The 18,182-nt window shown below is 43.7% G+C and overlaps 1 protein-coding gene and 1 long non-coding RNA gene across 2 annotated transcripts in view; one reads left to right on the plus strand and one right to left on the minus strand.

Annotated features, from left to right (window-relative positions):
* The window catches only part of LOC306973284, a 547,876-nt gene that overhangs the window by 494,532 nt on the left and 35,162 nt on the right, over positions 1 to 18,182 (plus strand). The gene's annotated exons all lie outside the window — the stretch shown is intronic.
* Positions 1 to 18,182, minus strand: part of LOC306973281 (occludin-like) — a 32,730-nt gene that overhangs the window by 13,620 nt on the left and 928 nt on the right. The window contains exons 2-4 of the mRNA XM_079570192.1: positions 7,266 to 7,842; positions 3,005 to 3,208; positions 1,198 to 1,359 (exon numbers count right to left, since the gene is read on the minus strand). Coding sequence (XP_079426318.1) covers positions 1,198 to 1,359; positions 3,005 to 3,208; positions 7,266 to 7,823 — 924 coding nt within the window. The 5' untranslated portion in view covers positions 7,824 to 7,842. The remainder of the gene's footprint in view (positions 1 to 1,197; positions 1,360 to 3,004; positions 3,209 to 7,265; positions 7,843 to 18,182) is intronic.

Here is an 18,182-nt window from a genome sequence, read left to right on the forward strand (position 1 = left end):
CAAACATATTACTGATCATAATTACTTACTGGATCGGATCGGCCCCTGAGTATCGTGATACGTATTGGATCGTCCCAGCCGTACTAAGTATCTCTGTATAAAGTGCGACGTCTTTCAGGTCATGTGTGGCTCAGATAAAGGAGTGTGTTTGGTCAAAACATATGATGTTATTATTTTTTGATTTATTCATGATTAATGCACTACTGTTTTTAATTAATCATGAGTTAAAGCTTTTACTTTGACAGCCCTAGGAAAAAACAATTTGAAACTTTTGCTGTAGATTACTGACATAAGTATGAGGTAAATTCGTTCATTTAATAATAAGGCATTTTATGAATAGAATTTGCTCATTTTATTAGTGATAATAATGGATAGAGTCTGGTTTAAATATATGGATCTCTATCATATCGAGTAACGTCCAGTGACTTATTCCATGTGTTTGGGGAGGTGGAGAGAGAGGCTCTTATTATGTTGATGTTACACATGTTGCCTTGTTTTTTGGATACAAAGCTCAATAAATCCAGTTGGGAAATAAATATTTTTTAAAAATCTGTCTGTGAAAAGTGCAGGGTCTGTAGGAGGCACTAAAGTGGAAATGTTCTTGCAAGAGTGGAATGAAAACCTCATTTTGAGAAAACCGGCCTAGAGATTTGTGTTGTGTGCACACATCTCTCCTGTCTTTAGCCGCAGCTGTCTCCCAGGAAAGACGTGGAGTGAGAAAACCAGCAAAAACTGTCAACATTGACTGCTTGAAGAAGCAAACGTGTCTGACACCCTCCACATGCCTCCTCCTGCTCCTTTCTGCCGCCGCACTCACACAGTAAATCCATCGCAAACATCCTCCGTGATCCTCTGACAGCTCCTATGTGGCCACGTGTCTCTGTTTTAGCGTATAGTTTACTTTAGTCAGAGTTAAGTCTAAAGTTGATTTTTTTTTTTACTGAAACTCTCCAGATCCTGCAAAATCACTTCGGTCTTTCATCGGACGGAGATTTGCACTTTTTTTCTGACTAAACAGCCTAAAACAAAAACACATAGTACTTTTAAAAGGTACAAAAGTTCTATTTCAAGAAGGATTTTCCTAATTTAGCATTGTAGCTTTATTTTTGAGCTGATTTAGCAGTTGTGTAAGTTTAGTTTGAACACAAAAACGCTCCTCACATAAATGCACTCCCTCCCCTTGGCCCGGGGCCTTACCCAGTCTCTCAGGTCGGGGCTGTGGGCGCGTCCTCTGTGCGGCTCGTCCCAGTAGATGTTGGACTTGCCGTGTCTCCAGATCTTGCTGCGGGTTTTGTAGGCGAAGTACGCGGCTAAGGACAGGGCCAGGACCACCATCATCCCCAGCACCAGGGCCACAGACTGGACAGACACATGCAAGAGCTGTTGCTTTGTTCTCCAGACACACACGTTTAACTGAACCAAACTGCAGGAGAGACACTTGTTAGTGGCCTTCGTGGTTCCAAATCTGTGGCTATATCAGTAAAGGATGAATAATGAGCTGGAAACTTTGGTACTGGCAATAATCAATTGATTGAAAATATGTTTATTTGAAGGCCCTAGACATTTTATTCATTTTAATTTGATTGATTTTTTTTTTACTTTGGTGAAAACATTACAAAAATGTCTAGTTTTGGCATAGGGTGACCAGATCACAACAAGCCAAATGTGGAACATGTTGTGAGGGACAAAGCAGAACAATTACTTTTTTTAAGGATGAAAAATACCAGTCTTGTTCTACTTCTTTTACACTGAGCCTATTTTATCGGGTATATTTAAATAAGTGAACTTTATACATTAGTTATATAATGAAGCATAGGGAAGCTATAATTCTGTGACAAACTCCGGTGTGTAGCTCATGTGGAGTGTGTCTGTAGCAGCTCCTGTCACTTCAGTGAAACCGGCTGTACCACTTCACACTAAGTAGATCCACATCAGCGTCCACAGTCCAATTCTGATTATATTTGTAAAACGCAGAGAAAGGGAGTCATTTCTCACTTTGATGTTCTCACGCGAGTGTGCCGTCAAGCACCGTTAAGGGAGAGGCGGGCCTTTGAGTAGAATATCCAATCAGAAACGACCGAACATGTTTTAATGCAGCGCTATTGGCTGTCCCGGTCGATTGTGGAGGTGAGCGAGAGACAGAAAAAATAGCACAGGCTGCTGCTGCTCTCCACGTGTAAGGATTAGAGTAAAGTTTGTGCAGCAGAGAGTAAAATACGGGACACTGCTTGAATGCTGAGTGGAGTTCCGTGTAATGTGGGACATCTGGTCACCCTGATTTACACAAAGTTAAGACATCACTTTGTCCCGTATAGTTCTAAACTAGACCTGGTTTGATCAACCAGGTGGCAGTTGGAAGGTCAGATTTGGTTAACCTCTTAACCCCCACCTTAACCGAGTACATTTTCTCCATTTTTTGCAAGTATCCAGGCATTACCCAAATCTAAAAGCATCTTGAAAAAAGTGTCAAAATAGTGACGAAAACGAGTAGTAAAGGAAGATGAAGAAGCAACAGAAAAGTGATGACAAAGCAACAAAAACGCAACAAAAAAGGTACAAAAAAGGTCAGGAAAAAGTGACAACAACGCGGCAACAATGCATGGAAACACAACGGGAACAAATCTTCGATGTGCCCGGTTCAGGTGAGGGTTAAGAGGTTAAATAATGTGCATGTGAACGTTTTGACAACCACTTACTAATACAGTATTTAGGGGGGAAAACACCTCAGACTTGTTGTGCAGCAGAGAACCATCTGAATGAGTAAATACACTTCCGTTTGTGGCTCATTGAGTTGCCTTGGGTACGAAATGCGCGGTATAAATAAAGTTGCCTTGCCTTGCCATGCTCACTGCTTTGTATACGTTCGAGAGTGCTGCCCTCTGCACTAAATACTTGTGAGCATATCTTCAATGGTCAAATATAAATATTTGTTGAATAATATGTCACAAAAATAAGCACACTCTCATGCGAGGACACTGTCTGGGCAGAACACGGAGAGGCTGACCTCCTCTGGGTCCATGTAGCAGTAGTGGTGGAGGTACTGGGAGTACATGGGGTATCCTCCGGGGAAGCTCCCCCCGGCAGCAGCGCTGAGGCTGGGGTTGCCCGGGATGTTCTGGCACATCATCAGCATGGGGTTGTACAGCATGCTCTGGGAGCTCTGGGACATGGGGTTCACTCCGATCACAAAGATGATGTCGATGATGCCCTGTGGGAAAACAACTCATCCAATCAATGTCTCATTAAAGCCACTCTAAGGAACATTCCAGATGATGTGCTGCTTTAAACTGAGGAAACATTGCGGTGAGATGTGACCGCGACACTAGAGGCCGCCATTGGTAGTAGCACCTCCATATAGCTGCTAGTCCCCCATTAGAAAGCATTGCACTTCAGACATTAGCTTTAAAGCCTGGTGCCTAAGCTTTCTACAGCTAGATACTTTTTTGCCAAGAATTAGATATTATTTCTGTATTTGAATTACAGTGTCTTCTTGCCTTCCGTGCTACACGTGGATACCAAACTTGTCACTACAGTATTTGTGAATGAGACGAGCGCAGGTATTGATATTTTCCACAAAATATTTAAAAATATATCAACATAGAAATAGCTTTATAGTCTGGATACTTCCACATGTTTTTTTTCATATAGTCACACGTGCATTATTGTTGCCTCTCTCGCTGACAATGGGCCTGCAGTGGCTTTAAGTTGAGACTTTGTTTTGCCGACGTTAGCAAACGCTGTGTACACTGAGTAAGAAATGACGGCCTGTAATTTGAGCGGAGGGAGATGCTGATCTCATCCACACCAGCCCGACTGAGTCACGGATCACATTTTGTGCACTAAACTTTCAGCAGATACTTCAGGCACAAGCAATATCATTACTTTTATTTGGGCCTATCGTTCAAAACTGAGATGGAAGGCACGTCAGAATCGAAAGCAACTATTTCTTTCTAATTGTTGTTTACGTTGGTAGCCTGGACAACAAACCGTTTCTTTACTCTTACTTTACTACAACAGTTTAGTACAAAATTGGAATAGACACTTTGATGTCAAATGCGGCACAAACAGTTTAGTGATGCTAAATATTGATCCAACAGCTGCATGTTTTTTTTTTTGCCATATAGGATCTTGATAGAGCTACAGTATACATTTGAATTATACCTGGACAGCAAGAGTTCATAGCCTAATGTTAGCGCTCATTAGCATTGACCATGTTGTTTACATATGACTTTATTTGCATTTTCCCCCCATTTTTCTAATGCAATACATTATTTTCTTTGTCCAAATGAAGTTGTGTCTCATTGTATTTCATGTTTATTGTGGGATATTTAAGATTAAGTACTTTTCGAACAAAGCTTAACAGTCAGTTTTAAGCTTTAGAGGTAGTTTCTGTTGCATTATAAGGTTTTCAATAATATCGTTTATTGTGGTAGTTTCCTGCCTCAATATATCAGACTTTATGTTTTATTGTCATAACAGGTCATAACAGGTCCTAAATATCACAATATTTAGCATCAAATTAACGTTAGCTTTTAGTTTCGAGGCTAAATAACAAACATTTGTAAACACAGAAGTCTCCTCTGGTGAAGTATTTGTCCTCTGGTGAAGTATTTGTCAAAGCTACAGTATATCCTATATGGCAAAAAAAAAAACATGCAGCTGTTGGATCATTACTTAGAAGATGTTAAAACTTTACTCATGATGTAAATACTTCACCAGAGGAGACTTCTGTGTTTACAAATGTTTGTTATTTAGCCTCGAAACTAAAAGCTAACGTTAATTTGATGCTAAATATTGTGATATTTAGGACCTGTTATGACAATAAAACATAAAGTCTGATATATTGAGGCAGGAAACTACCACAATAAACGATATTATTAAAAACCTTATAATGCAACAGAAACTACCTCTAAAGCTTAAAACTGACTGTTAAGCTTTGTTCGAAAAGTACTTAATCTTAAATATCCCACAATAAACATGAAATACAATGAGACACAACTTCATTTGGACAAAGAAAATAATGTATTGCATTAGAAAAATGGGGGGAAAATGCAAATAAACTCATATGTAAACAAAATGGTCAATGCTAATGAGCGCTAACATTAGGCTATGAACTCCAGGTATAATTCAAATTTCAAAACATGCTAAATGATGGTGTACTGATGTTATTCCAAGGCACTTTTCCTGGTTGGATATTCACCTGTTTACCAATTACTTGGAACGCAGCACGAGTCCCATTATTCAAAAGTATCCTTGTAGTGCGCCATTGTCATTTTGCAGCTCATATGGCGGAGGAAAGGTTGGATATGTGTGTGTTATCAATGTGATTGGCTAACTTCCTGTTGGCCAGTGTAGGGTAAAGACTACTTCCTGTCCACATTTTAACTCAAATAAAAAGTAAGATAAATAAATAAAAAAACAGAAGAAAACTTAAACTTCAAGGTGAGTGTGTTTCCTAAAAAGTACTTCAGTTGCTGGTGCTATTCTAGCTATTTTCTAGTTAACATTAGCCTTTTGCTTCAATGCTAGCTGTTACAGTACAGTTACAGTATACTGTAGCTTTATCAATATCCTATATGGCAAAAAAAAACATGCAGCTGTTGGATAATTACTTAGAAGATGTTAAAACTTTACTCATGATGTAAATACTTCACCAGAGGAGACTTCTGTGTTTACAAATGTTTGTTATTTAGCCTCGAAACTAAAAGCTAACGTTAATTTGATGCTAACAAAAGTTGAAACCATTTTTTTAATTAAAAACACTGTTTGACATTTATTTAAATTAAGCTTTAAATCTTACTTTGGTTTTCATTTATGTTAAAGGGGCTAGACGCAAGTTAGCCATTTTATACTCACTACTGCCACCTCAGGTCACACGTGTAACTGCTCCTTCTATATTAAGCTCGTGCATGACGGCAATTCGGACCCGAAGTAACACCGATTTTAGTCAGTGCAGGATTTTAGAGGCAGTTGTGGTGAACAGGTCTGGGCTCATTCTACACATTAGGACATTGTTGGAACATGTGGGGGGAGGAAAATACTTCATTTTAACACTTTAAAACTCTGTATAGTCACTTTAAAATATGGAGATTAAGTTGTCACTAGCCTACACCAGAGAAATGAAAAGAAGAAGCTCAGTATGATCATATGCAGAGGGAGACAGTGAGCTAATCGGCTACTCCAGGAATCCGTTACCTGCTCAATGTATTTTTCCTATAGCCGTTAGCACTAGCCATCACACATCGCAAATAATGAACGACCCACATGTTTTCAGATGTTGTCAACCCATCAACCACCCATTGATTTAGGTGATGTCAAAGCCTAGTTAACGGAATAGGCCACCGTTTTTACATACTGAGATATGTTCTTACCTTAGCTTTGACAAGTTCTTTAGGACCTGTCTGATCTTCACCCGTGCCTTCAGTCACGTAAACACAGCGCAGACGGCGTTAGCATTTAGCTTCTCCCTCTCTCCTCTATAGCTCCAAAAACAGGTCAAGATAGAAGCTACCAAGCTCTTCCACGTTTTCCCTATTTAAATATGGTTACGTGAACTGTTACACTACAAAGTAAAATTACACAAAATTAAACAATGTGGATTTTCTAAGCGGATAAAAGGGGGGACTATATTGTAAGGCGTAATAATACCAGGAGTAGTTTGGCATCCGCACAGTAAAGTTAAGATTACCTCGCAGTAAAGTGAAGATTAGGTAGCTTGGTAGCTTCTATCTTGACCTGTTTTGGAGCTATAGAGGAGAGAGGGAGAGGCTAAATGCTAACGCCGTCTGCGCTGTGTTTACGTGACTGAAGGCACGGGGGAAGATCAGACAGGTCCTAAAGAACTCGTCAAAGCTAAGGTAAGAACATATCTCAGTATGTAAAAACGGTGGCCTATTCCTTTAAGTAAGTAAGTGCTTTATTTGTCATTGTACAAGCGTCCAACGACATAGTGTTCAGGTGTTAGTCCTGAGCCGCTGCGACTGAGCTGCGTCACCATTGTGGCAACCTGACCAGCTTGCTTTTTGAGGTAGAGGAAACCGTAGCACCCGGAGGAAACCTGGCTAGGTAGAAATGATTAATGAATGTAGACCTTTTGAGAATTCACTTAGACAAAGAAATTAGCATCCTTAAGTGTCCTCTGAGCTAAATGCTGATTCATTTTCACTTATGTTTCTGCTTTTTGTGGGGTCAAGAAAAGAAAACAACGACAATGCAGCCATCCCACCCCCTTTACGTGACACCACTGAGCGCAGAACGCCACTCACCTGCAGCACGGCCAGTATGATATCGCAGACGAACACGGTGAGGTAGAACCTGCACCCCCTCATGGCCCGGGAGCGCGAGAAGCTGCTGACGAGGAAACCCAGCGACACCAGGAAATTCACCGCCGCCATGGAGATCATCGCGGCTTTGGCGGACTGCGGCGTCATGTAGGACCCTCCGTAACCGTAGCTGCCGCCGTAGTAGCCCGGCCCGGCCCCCGCCACCCCTGCCCCGGCCGCGGCGCCCCCGTACCCGAAGCCGCTCACGTCCCAGACCAGCGTGGAGGCCACGCAGGCGAAGATGAGGAAGCACATGAGGACGGTGGCTCCCTGGAAGGTCTTGACGAAGCCGGGCGGCGAGAACCAGCGGTAGAAGTGCTGCGGCCGCTCCTCGGTGTAGTAGTAGCCGTCGGGGAGGGAGGAGCTGTGGGGCGGGTGGCGGGCGGAGGCGGCCGAGTGGTGGTGGATGCTCCGGGGAGGGTACAGGCTCGGCGGGGGGGAGGCCAGGCTGTACTTGGGGCTGTAGAAAGGAGGGCTGTCGTAGTGTTGTGGCTCATACATGGTGCGGAGGAGAGGTCGCCTGCAAGAGAGGGAAATAAAGAGTTTACATAAACGTCTTAAGTAGTTTGTTAGCATCGATTAAGATTTAGAATATATGGAAATAAATCACAGTAAGGAGTGAGAAACTGGGCTGGTCAGGAATTCAAATTGGCCAGGAGGCAGCAGTGGGAATGACATGTTAAAAACTGTGAAAATAAGCTTTATTTTCACCCATCGGTTTGCTAGCACATCCATGGTGCCGTGATGAACACATTATGATTATTGCCAAATAAATCAGGTCCAAATGTAGCGTATTATTTTTCCTTTCAAAGAACCAGCAAAAGTACTGTTAAAGTACCGAGTATCGGTAAGAGTAGTAGTATCAATAAATCCTTAATGATACCCATCCATACTCTCCATTGGCTGCCTTTAGACCGTCTTGGAAAGTTCAGGATAAATACAGACGGCATCTCGTCATAGAAGGGGGCGTGGCCTCGCCAAATCGGGTTCATATGGATGTTTATTCACAGCAGATTGTTAAGTAGAAGCGGAAAAATGGCAGTCATAGCAAGCGCTAGCTAGTGTTAGCATTAGCAAGATGCTAGCATGTAGCATCATGTTAGCATTCTCTGTTTTTTTGTGTATTTATGGGCTGTTGAACCACTTTGCTCCTCTCCATGTCTTTGTATCTTTATTTTGTAGAAAACCACATTCATAATTCAGCATTTGTTAAAGCAGAGAAAGATTAAAGATTAGAGAAAGTTTAGACTTTTCTCCAAATAGTTTCCCCCCTTAACTGTTTTCAAACATGACCATATATGGGCGATTCCAGAGACTCCGTCTGTATCTGTTCTATACTGTCAATGGTTCCTACATTGTTTCCCCCTCTGGCTGCTTTGAGCGTGACCTTATAGACCAGGGGTGCCCAAACTTTTTTGTCTCTGAGGGCCAAAATGAAAAGGCGTCTGTGGGTCGCGGGCCAAACACGCCGATGTTTTTGAAAGTGTCAGTTCAGCATAAATTCTTTTATAAGTCATATATGTCAATGACCTTTGCAATCAAATTTGGAAAAATGGCAAAGTTGATGCTACGACGCTCTATGCCAGAGAAATACCAAGACACCAGAACAGTGTTTCCGTAACTTTGCGAAAGGAGTGAAACAGCGCCCCCAATGTGTCACTGGTGGCCAAAAAGTGTACTGCATCCATATTTGCCATTGAGAATGAATGGGAGAGAGTTAGTATTAACCAGGTGAGACGCAAAAGTAGGTCACTCTCTGGTGGGCCAACCTAATTGTTCCGGCGGGCCAAATATGGCCCGCGGGCCCTACTTTGGGCACCCCTGATATAGACCCTTTAATTGTTTGTAAACATTTGGGATTTAGCTGGAGGCAGGAAGTTAGATTCCTATCTATTTCCATTGGAGCTGTTGCCATGGTAACGATTAACAAATGTTTAACTGTTTTAGGAAATGTCAAATAAATCTTATTTTATCGTCTCAAATGTCGTTCCTCTTGGTCTGGCACCTAAAGCCACAACAGGACCACATTTTTAGTTGTAGTTTTACACTTGTAATCGCTAGTTTTTGTTTAATCTTATTTCTCTTGATCACTTCCTGCCTTCAGATGATGTCACTGATGATGTCACCATTTAAAGGGTCTAATAATTCCAGGCTCTTTAGAATGTCTGGTCATGTGACTGTGAATCGCTATGACGACAGGAAATGTTAGCAGATTGCTTTGTGAGACTTTGACAGACAGATAGATCGTGTGCTGATTTTCGACGGGTTTCTGTAGCTAAATATCTCTGTTGTGACAGTTGTGAGCGTGTACAGTTACAGAATTAAGCGTTGTTAAAGATTTAAATCGTTGTTGGGGAATTGTATTTATACGTTTCTTGTAGAGGTGATCGTTGAGAGGTGAAGCGTTCAGCCACAGTGTGGTGAGGCGTGTAACGTTGTTAGCTTGTTGCTCCGACTTGTGTCTGAGTTCAGATCGGTTTAATCAGTGTTTTAATCTGTGTTTAAGCTCTAAAGTGTTCAGAGTGTCGACGGTTGAGTACAGGTGGTCAAGTTATTTCGAGGATCTGTTCTTTGGAGCTCTAAATACAGTTAAGATGGCAGTCAGGTCCAATTTGATCTTCATGGTGGTATTCTCCATAGTTGCAGCTGTGACCTGCGGGGTAGTTTTCGGTGTGGTCGCACGCGTGATTCTCGAAAGCGAATCTGTCTTCATAGGCTTGACAAAAGTGGTGTCATTCGCAGAGACGGTGGTCAACATTATAAATTTTGTACCGTATTACTGCATGTTCAATGTGGGGCCATTGTACATTTTCGTATCCCCACTGTCGTTCTGGCCGCACCCTCTGCCGAACTGGGTGCCTTTCAAGCAATCGTACGTAGCTCTAGCGATAAATGCTCCGATTGTACCTTTGGATGAGGTGTTCTTAAACGTTAACTTTTACCCATCAGTCTTTTTTTACCTCCCTCCCGTTTCATCTTTCTCTTTCTCGTCTTTCCACGTGACCGTCACCGGGATCTCCCTTTCCCTCCAAACTGTCCCATTCGAAATTATCGGTCTCTCAGCGTACGCAAGTCTGGCTTCACTGCTAAGCGAGTGGGAAGCCAACGCCACGGTTCAGCTTTTCCCAGGAATTTGCCGTCGAAAAGCCCGGGCTGAAGCCGCAGCGATTCCTGACCCCGCCATCCCAGAATTGCTCAATATCACGCCGGCTTCATATATAAGTGCCCCCGAAATCCACCAGATGCCCCTGCCAGAACGATCTGCTTTCCTGACTTATCAAGGCATCATCTTCTCCTCTTTGCTCGTCTGGTGGAGCCTGGTGTCAAATTGCGTTGAACGTTAAGGGGAACAGCGCGATGTTCTCGGAGTCCAGGTCTCCCTGACCCGCATCCCAAAATTAACACGTTGGTTGAGTCGATGTCCATCTTTCCCAACAAGGAAGTCCTTGGTTTGAGAGCAGGTGAGATGCTTCTGTGTGAAGCGTGTTTTCTCCAAGCCTGAATGGATCAACCTTTGAGACTTTCACGCACATGTTTCAACACAACTTGTGCGTAAAAGTCTTATGGGATGATTCTTTCAAACATGGAGAAAGCATGAAAGCTCAGCTCACCTTTTCTGAGATTCGAACCCGGGACCTTCTTGCTGTGAGGAGAGCCAGGATGGGGAACCTTACAATTGGCTGCTGACTTTAAATTTAATTCGATCTGGCTTTTGTGTAGCGCTTTGAGAAGTGTGTCGAGGTTGTAAGATTAAAATTCTTACACACTTGGTATAGAGTTGGCTTGGTAGTGTTCAGTAGTAGCTCAGAATGATAATAATGCATAGGTTTTCTCCTTTTGTTAACTTTATTGTCAGCGCTGGGACTTTCTCCTTTGTATTTGATCCTTAGTGTTGTAGAAAAAGACATTTTGGGTCAAAGAAAATGTATCTAGGATGGACTTTAACTTCTGTGCAAGTGAGGGCTTACACAGACATTAAACAGCAGTCTGTAAGTCTGTGTTAACGTTAGTCAAGTTGAATACTGGCTCTAGCGCTTTGAGAAGGTTGCCAAGGTTGTAAGAGTAATATTTCTTACAAAGTTGGTGTAGTGTTGGTGCAGGAGTGTTCAGTTGTAGCTTAGAATGATACTAATGCATTGGTTTTACATCACTTTCCTCCTTTTGTTAACTTTATTGACCTTGTTGGGAATGTGTCCTTTGTTTTTGATCCAAACTGTTGTAGGAAAAGACATTTTGGCTCAAAGAAAATGTATCTAGGATAAAATATAACTCCTGCACAAGTGAGGGCTCACACAGACATGAAACAGCAGTCTGTAAGTCTGTGTTAACTTCTGAATACTGGCAATAGCTTTGAGAAGTGTGCCAAGGTTGCAAGATTCAATTTCTTACAAACTTGGTAGTGTTAGTGAGGCGTTCAGTCGTAGCCTCAGAATGAAGGTCAAACCGCCTTTGCTCTGCCCGATCCCGTCAGATCTCGGAAGCTAAGCAGGGAAGGGCCTGGTCGGTACTTGGATGGAGCCCGTTTGGGACCAGGAAGCTTGCGTGAATGTAGTGAGTGAGTCGGTGGTGGTGGTTGGAGGGATGATGGAGCAGACTGGTAGTCTCGCCTCTGTCAGTCTGCCCCGGGGCAGCTGTTACTATAATAGGAGCTTGCCACCACTGAGTAAAGAGTGAATGAATAACGCACGAAATTGTAAAGCGACTTTGAGAATATATAAGACGAATGCAGCACTTCTCTGGACACTCAAAGACGCTTTACATTGCATTATTCATTCACTTTAAAGGGGGGGTATTATGCAAAATCGACTTTTTCAAGCTTTACATCATGTTATGATGTCATTCCCTCATTAAAAACATGCCTGAAGTGTTGCCTGGGCACATTCACGTATTTTCGAGTAATCTGTAAAAACTCTGATGGCGGCCATTTTAGGGATAAAACGCCTGATTCCTTCTGGGAATGCCTCGACCTCCAGGATACGCCTCCGACCTTTCGTCACCAGCCGAGTAACCAACCACTGCTCCTCAGCAGAACCCCCTCCCCGCAGTGTCTAGCCCTAAGATGTAAACAGAGTCATCATGGAGGATTAGCTTCATGTGTTGTGAACCGGAGCCACAGCGAGAGGCACCTGCCTGCAGACCTCCACTGTGAGGTCGCTTCCGTTGCAGGCTCCACTGTCAGTACGCCTCCACTGTCAGGACGGGAAATGCACGGGATACGTTTCAAAATAAAATCGCGAACGCACTTCAGGTTGAATCGCTTTCCTCCCAGAAGTATTAATTAGTACAAAAAATATCACGTAAAATCTATCTCCGCGGTCCGGCCGTTTATGGTTAATATTAACACTCTTAACTTTCGCCTTTTATTTCATTCTCTGTCTGTAATGCCTTGCAGTACGGATGCAGTACACTTTTGGGCCACCAGCGTCAAATTGGCGGCGCTGTTTCGCTCCTCCCGCAAAGTTAAGGAAACAAAGTTATTGCCTTTTGTTTTCAGTCACAGAGCGTCGTAGCACATCGACTTCAAAGTTTTCCAGGGCAGAAACAGTGTGAAAATATAAATGAATAAAGCCCAGTCTGCCCTAACCCCACACACTCTGATCATATCAGCTGATGTCAGGACTCTCGCGCCTGCGCAGCCCACACACACAACCCCCTGCGCGCTGCTTTGTGGAGAAGGACTTGTTTTTGGACAATGTTTTGAATGAAGGGGAGCGCGTGGCTCGGGCAGCACTGTAGGCGCGCGCATCCACTTTACAGACTCTTTCAATCCTTCAGCGACAGCTCCAGAGTCCGAATGTAAAACGCACTTCAGCGCTTTGTTGTAAAACACAGACTAGCCCGCACCTGTCACTGCCTTTGCCCAATGCCGCTGTCACGAGCTCCTGCAGAGACTGAGAAATGCGCATAGATGGGCGACATGGAGGACTAGAGCGGGGATGAACAGGGAAGGTGGACAGAGGAGACGCTGAGCTGACTCCTCCAGCGCCATGAGGATATAATAAGCCTCCATTATTATCAGCCATTCTCAGGGTTTTATTTTATACCCAGACAACACGGGAGCACGAGCGCAGCCTAGAGGGAACCGTGTCTGTCGGCAGAGACGGAGAAAGAGAGAGAGGGATGAGAAGTCGAGGAAATTGTCAAGTTTGGGCTGGTGTCTAATTGGACAGAGAGAAAATAACACTGCGCACGTGAGTGATAAACGTAGTGGTTATACGGTAATGCTGTAGGTTTTCTAGTGGTTATACAGCGTATACCTGCGTTACACGTACACTACACCACTGGTTAGAGTTGTGGCGGTTGAGTCCAAAGTAGTTGTGAGTTGCAAAATCAGCAACTCACCGCTACTCTGGACATACGCTGACTCGCCGGCCTCCCTCGAATTAAAAGGCAGGTAAAATCGGCATTTAAACGCACTCATTTCCCCGCCCCCACCCAAAAAAAGTACGCACTTCCCGTCCTGACAGTGGAGGCGTCCTGACAGTGGAGCCTGCAACGGAAGCGACCTCACAGTGGAGGTCTGCAGGCAGCACGTCGTGGCCACAGCAGACTTTTACAAAGACACACATCAGTGTTTCTGTTACCGAAACAGCCAGGATTCAAACAACACATTCAAACAGACAAGAACGCTTATTTCAGTGTCTGGTTCTGCGCTGGGAATGTCTTAGGGCCTTGATGATGCACAGAGCCTCCGGAGAAAGCTAATGCTAAGCTAAACCTCGAGTCATCACGTGAAAACGAGAAATATGCACAAATAAAGTCAATAAAACCACCACACACATAAAGAACCGTTTAACAATGATCACACACGGAGCCTGGCTTGTTGATTTGGAAGTTTATTGCTCCCATTTCATCTACAATGGGTCATAGACGAGTGGCTTTCTCCCGGAGCTAACAAGCTAGCCGCGACAAGCTAACGGGAAAATTCACTGAATACAAGCAGCATATTATGCATTGAAAACGTCACTAAAACAGGCAACTGCTTGAAGCAGCCTTTATGATGATCACACACTGAGCCGGGCTTGTTGATTTCGTAGTTTATTGCTCACATTTCATCTACAGTGAGTCGTAGCCGAGTGGTTTTCTCCCGGAGCTAAGGCACTATTAGCCGCGACAGGCTAACAACCTTCACCTTCACAACATTCATTGAAAACAGGCAGCATATTATGCACAGATAATGTCAATAAAGCAGCAACTACTCGAAGCAGCCTTTACGATGATCACACAATGAGCCTGGCTTTACACATTTGTGGTTTATTGCAGACTTTTCATCAACAATGAGCTGTAGTCGATTATAACAAGCTAATGGGTAACCTCGAAAAACCATTGTCCACCTGCACAGATAATGTCCGTCTTTTGAATCGTATGGGCTCCTGCAGATCCTGGTGTCGTCCATGGGGGTATAGTTAGAGATCCATAGGGCATGGCAGATGCAAAGAGAGAGCCTCCAAACAGCAGTTATTTTTCAGGCAAGAGCCCCTTCCAAGCGTCCGGTGTGGAAGGTTCGTCTTCAAATCACATCCTGTGTGGCCATTGTTCCCAAAGTAATAAACAGTAGCTCCTTTCCAACAATAAAAATTAAAATGCACCGATCGTAGTTTCAATACTGTTGAGACAACGACTGGAGTGTTGTGATGCCACAGACAGCATTCACTACAGCCATTTTGAAAGAGCAATTTTATACAAGGCAGTTATTCTAATTTACTGCATTGACAGACCAACAGAAGGTTTTGTCATCATTGTAGTGTGATATAGACTGGTGCTATGTAGCTGAAAAAAGCATAATACCCCCTCTTTAAGCTAAGCTACTAAGCTACTATTATACTATTATAGCCACAGCTGCCCTGGGGTAGACTGACTGTATTTAATCCATAAAGTTAACGAAAGGGCGGCACGGTGGCACAGCGGTTAGCGCTCACGCCTCACAGCTAGAAGGTCTTGGGTTCGATTCCCACCTGGACGGGGCCTTTCTGTGTGGAGTTTGCATGTTCTCCCTGTGCTTGCGTAGGTTTCCTCCGGTTTCCCCTACCACTAAAAACATGTACAATAGATTCCCCTCTGGGGCCAGGACTCCCCTGAAAAAGAGATTCTCAAGCGCAGAATGGTAGCTTTAAAAATGTGGATGATATTTACGTTGTAAATATTGTTGTTTCAAGTTGGCTTTAAATAGAACTGTCCTGATCTTCTATGCCATACATTCATGAAAAGTCCCACCGCATCACATGGCTTCTCTCTCTTTCACGAGTGTTTGAGGTCATGTACAATAGGGTCCCCTCTGGAGCCACAAGAGTCCTCTCCAAAGAGATTCTGCACCTCAATGGAACTTTCCTCGTTAAATGAGCAAAAACAAAAGCGCTAAAGCTTTTTGCCGTTGAATCTTGAAATGAAATTGAATTGTGCGTCATCTAACATGGTGTTGCATGAGCCTCATGTCACACCTGTCCCAGTCTGTGTGAACCCTCTGAAAAACATGCAGCGGTGCAACTCGACCCCCTCCAGCTTCAATAATTCAGACTGAGCACAGAGAGCGAGCGGGACGAGGCGACACCTGCACTGCCCCCGTGCCTGTGCGCACATGCCACCGATCTACTACTGAACAGGAATGAAAACACGACCTCGGTCTGGTAAAATGACTGAGTCGTGTTGATCATGACCTCAGCTCTGTATGGTGTATTTGTTAATCCAGTAAACCATACAAAGCTATACAGCGTTCTACATTAGCATATTTGGGGTCACAGGTCATCGTTGGATCTCACCGCTCGTCCTGAAGAGAAGCACTGATCTAAAACACATGTTTCTCTTTTTAAGCGAATAAACCGTAAAAACAGACTGCTTAGGCTGTTATGATGATTATATTACAATAAAATGTTTATAAGTAGTGGAAAGTGACAAAGTACAAAAACACTGCACTGTCCACTTTTTAAGTATGAGGCGACATATCTATGAGACGACCTAGAGCGGGTCGTCTCATGATCGAAATGTCGGGGGTTCGAATCCCAGCTCCTGAAGGTGCACACTGTCGTTGTGTCCTTGGGCCAGACACTTCACCCTCCAGTGTCTGCGTACTGACAGCTGAGTTCATTTACCATGTGTGCATTACTTATTGTCATATAGAATCATTGTCTTTAACACCAAGGGCCCTATCTTGTGTCTCAAAACAGAGACGATAGCGTGACATTTTGCACCAAATAGGAGCACTTTGTGATCTTGCCACTCCAGATTTAGTGCATTTAAGTGGGTGGAGACACACACATCTTCCTCCAACCAGATTGACTCCTCCTCCAGGAGAGTGGTTGTGTGGGGTGAACATGTGCTTTTGTTTTGCTTCGCGTTCACGCCGAGCGCGGCCGATCCGCGCCACAGCGGACGCTGTAGCTCTTTTTCTCTCGAGACGTGAACATGGTTTAGCTCACGATGGGGTAAATAAAGTTTTTAGTTTGACCTGTGAGAGCCTAAGAAGAAGAAGAAGAGGAAGATCTTTATTTATACAGCGCCTTTCACAGACATAGTCACAAAGCGCTTTACATGAGACAATTGTACATTCACTCCGCACTCGGTGATGGTAAACTACGTTTGTAGTTTCAGTTTCCCCTGGGGGAGACTGTCAGAGGCGCTTTCGCGACTACACACGTCTGCGCCAACGGACCCTCTGACACCACCATACATTCACTCACACACATCATTCATCCTGGCCTATTGTGCATGTTTTTAGTGGTAGGGGAAACCGGAGTGCCCGGAGGAAACCTACGCAGACCTAAGGCTTAAGAAAGAACGCAAGACAGCGCAATGTAAACGAGGAAGTGAATGTCAGCCGTGTTTCCATCAGTGCAGTCGCCTCCTCTTGTGACGCCCCCTCACAGGTGGCGGAGGCGAATGGCACATATAGCGCCGCCACCCGGTGTGCAGGGATGATGACGGCAAAGCTCCAGCGCCATCACACCTCCATACGAATGCGTTTGGATAAAATGAATGCTCTTCGTCAGAGTTTGAGTGCCCAGCGAGCAGCTTTCACAGGACTGACCCAAACTTGGAAAACCAGCTTGGAGTCGCAGCATCATCACTGCAGCGACATCAGACGCCTCAACAAAGATCAGCATTATGTGAGTCTGACTTGCAGAAATTGTAAGGCCCTTTGAGCACTTTGTAAAAATGTATTTGGCCCATGATGTGAAAAAGGTCCCCCCCTGAATAGACAATGAAACTAATTGGATCAAAAGTGTACGATTGATGAATATATTCTATTTTACTTAAACCTGGAGTACCTAATTGTGAGTTTTTTGCAGAGTGAATCTATTTTTGCCGCCACAGAGTATGTTGTAAAAACAGCAATAAAACAAACCTTTGTCACTTCATTTTTTATTGAGCGATGGAACATAGAAGTTGTGGGCTGGTCCCACCTCACTCCTGTGCTACAGTCTCTTCATTGGCTCCCGGTGCCCTTCAGGATACAATTAAAAATCCTACAAAACCAGAGGTGACAGGGCGTTTGCAGTCCCAAACTTTGGAACAAGCTCCTTTTGAGCATTCGATCAGCCTCAGTTGAATCAGCCTGAGTTGAACATTCCACGTTGTTGCTTATTGTACCTTATACTGTATTCTGTGTCTCTTGTTTTGAAACATGTACAGCATTTTGGGCAGTGCCATGTGTACATTAAAGCAGTACTAAGTAACTCTTCCCCCTAGAGGCCATAAGCGCAACTGCAGGTGTAGTAGCAAGTTACGATGTTTTTACTTATTAATTGTCTTGGAGAGTAAATACTACGCTGACAGGAAAGGCGAAGGGAGAGAGGGTTACTGTGCATCCAATTATACAATGGGAATATTTTTTTTCACTCAAACTTGGCTGTAAACACTGTTTAA

The sequence above is a fragment of the Gobius niger genome, assembly GCF_951799975.1.
Source record: "Gobius niger genome assembly, chromosome: 13".
NCBI lineage: Eukaryota > Metazoa > Chordata > Actinopteri > Gobiiformes > Gobiidae > Gobius > Gobius niger.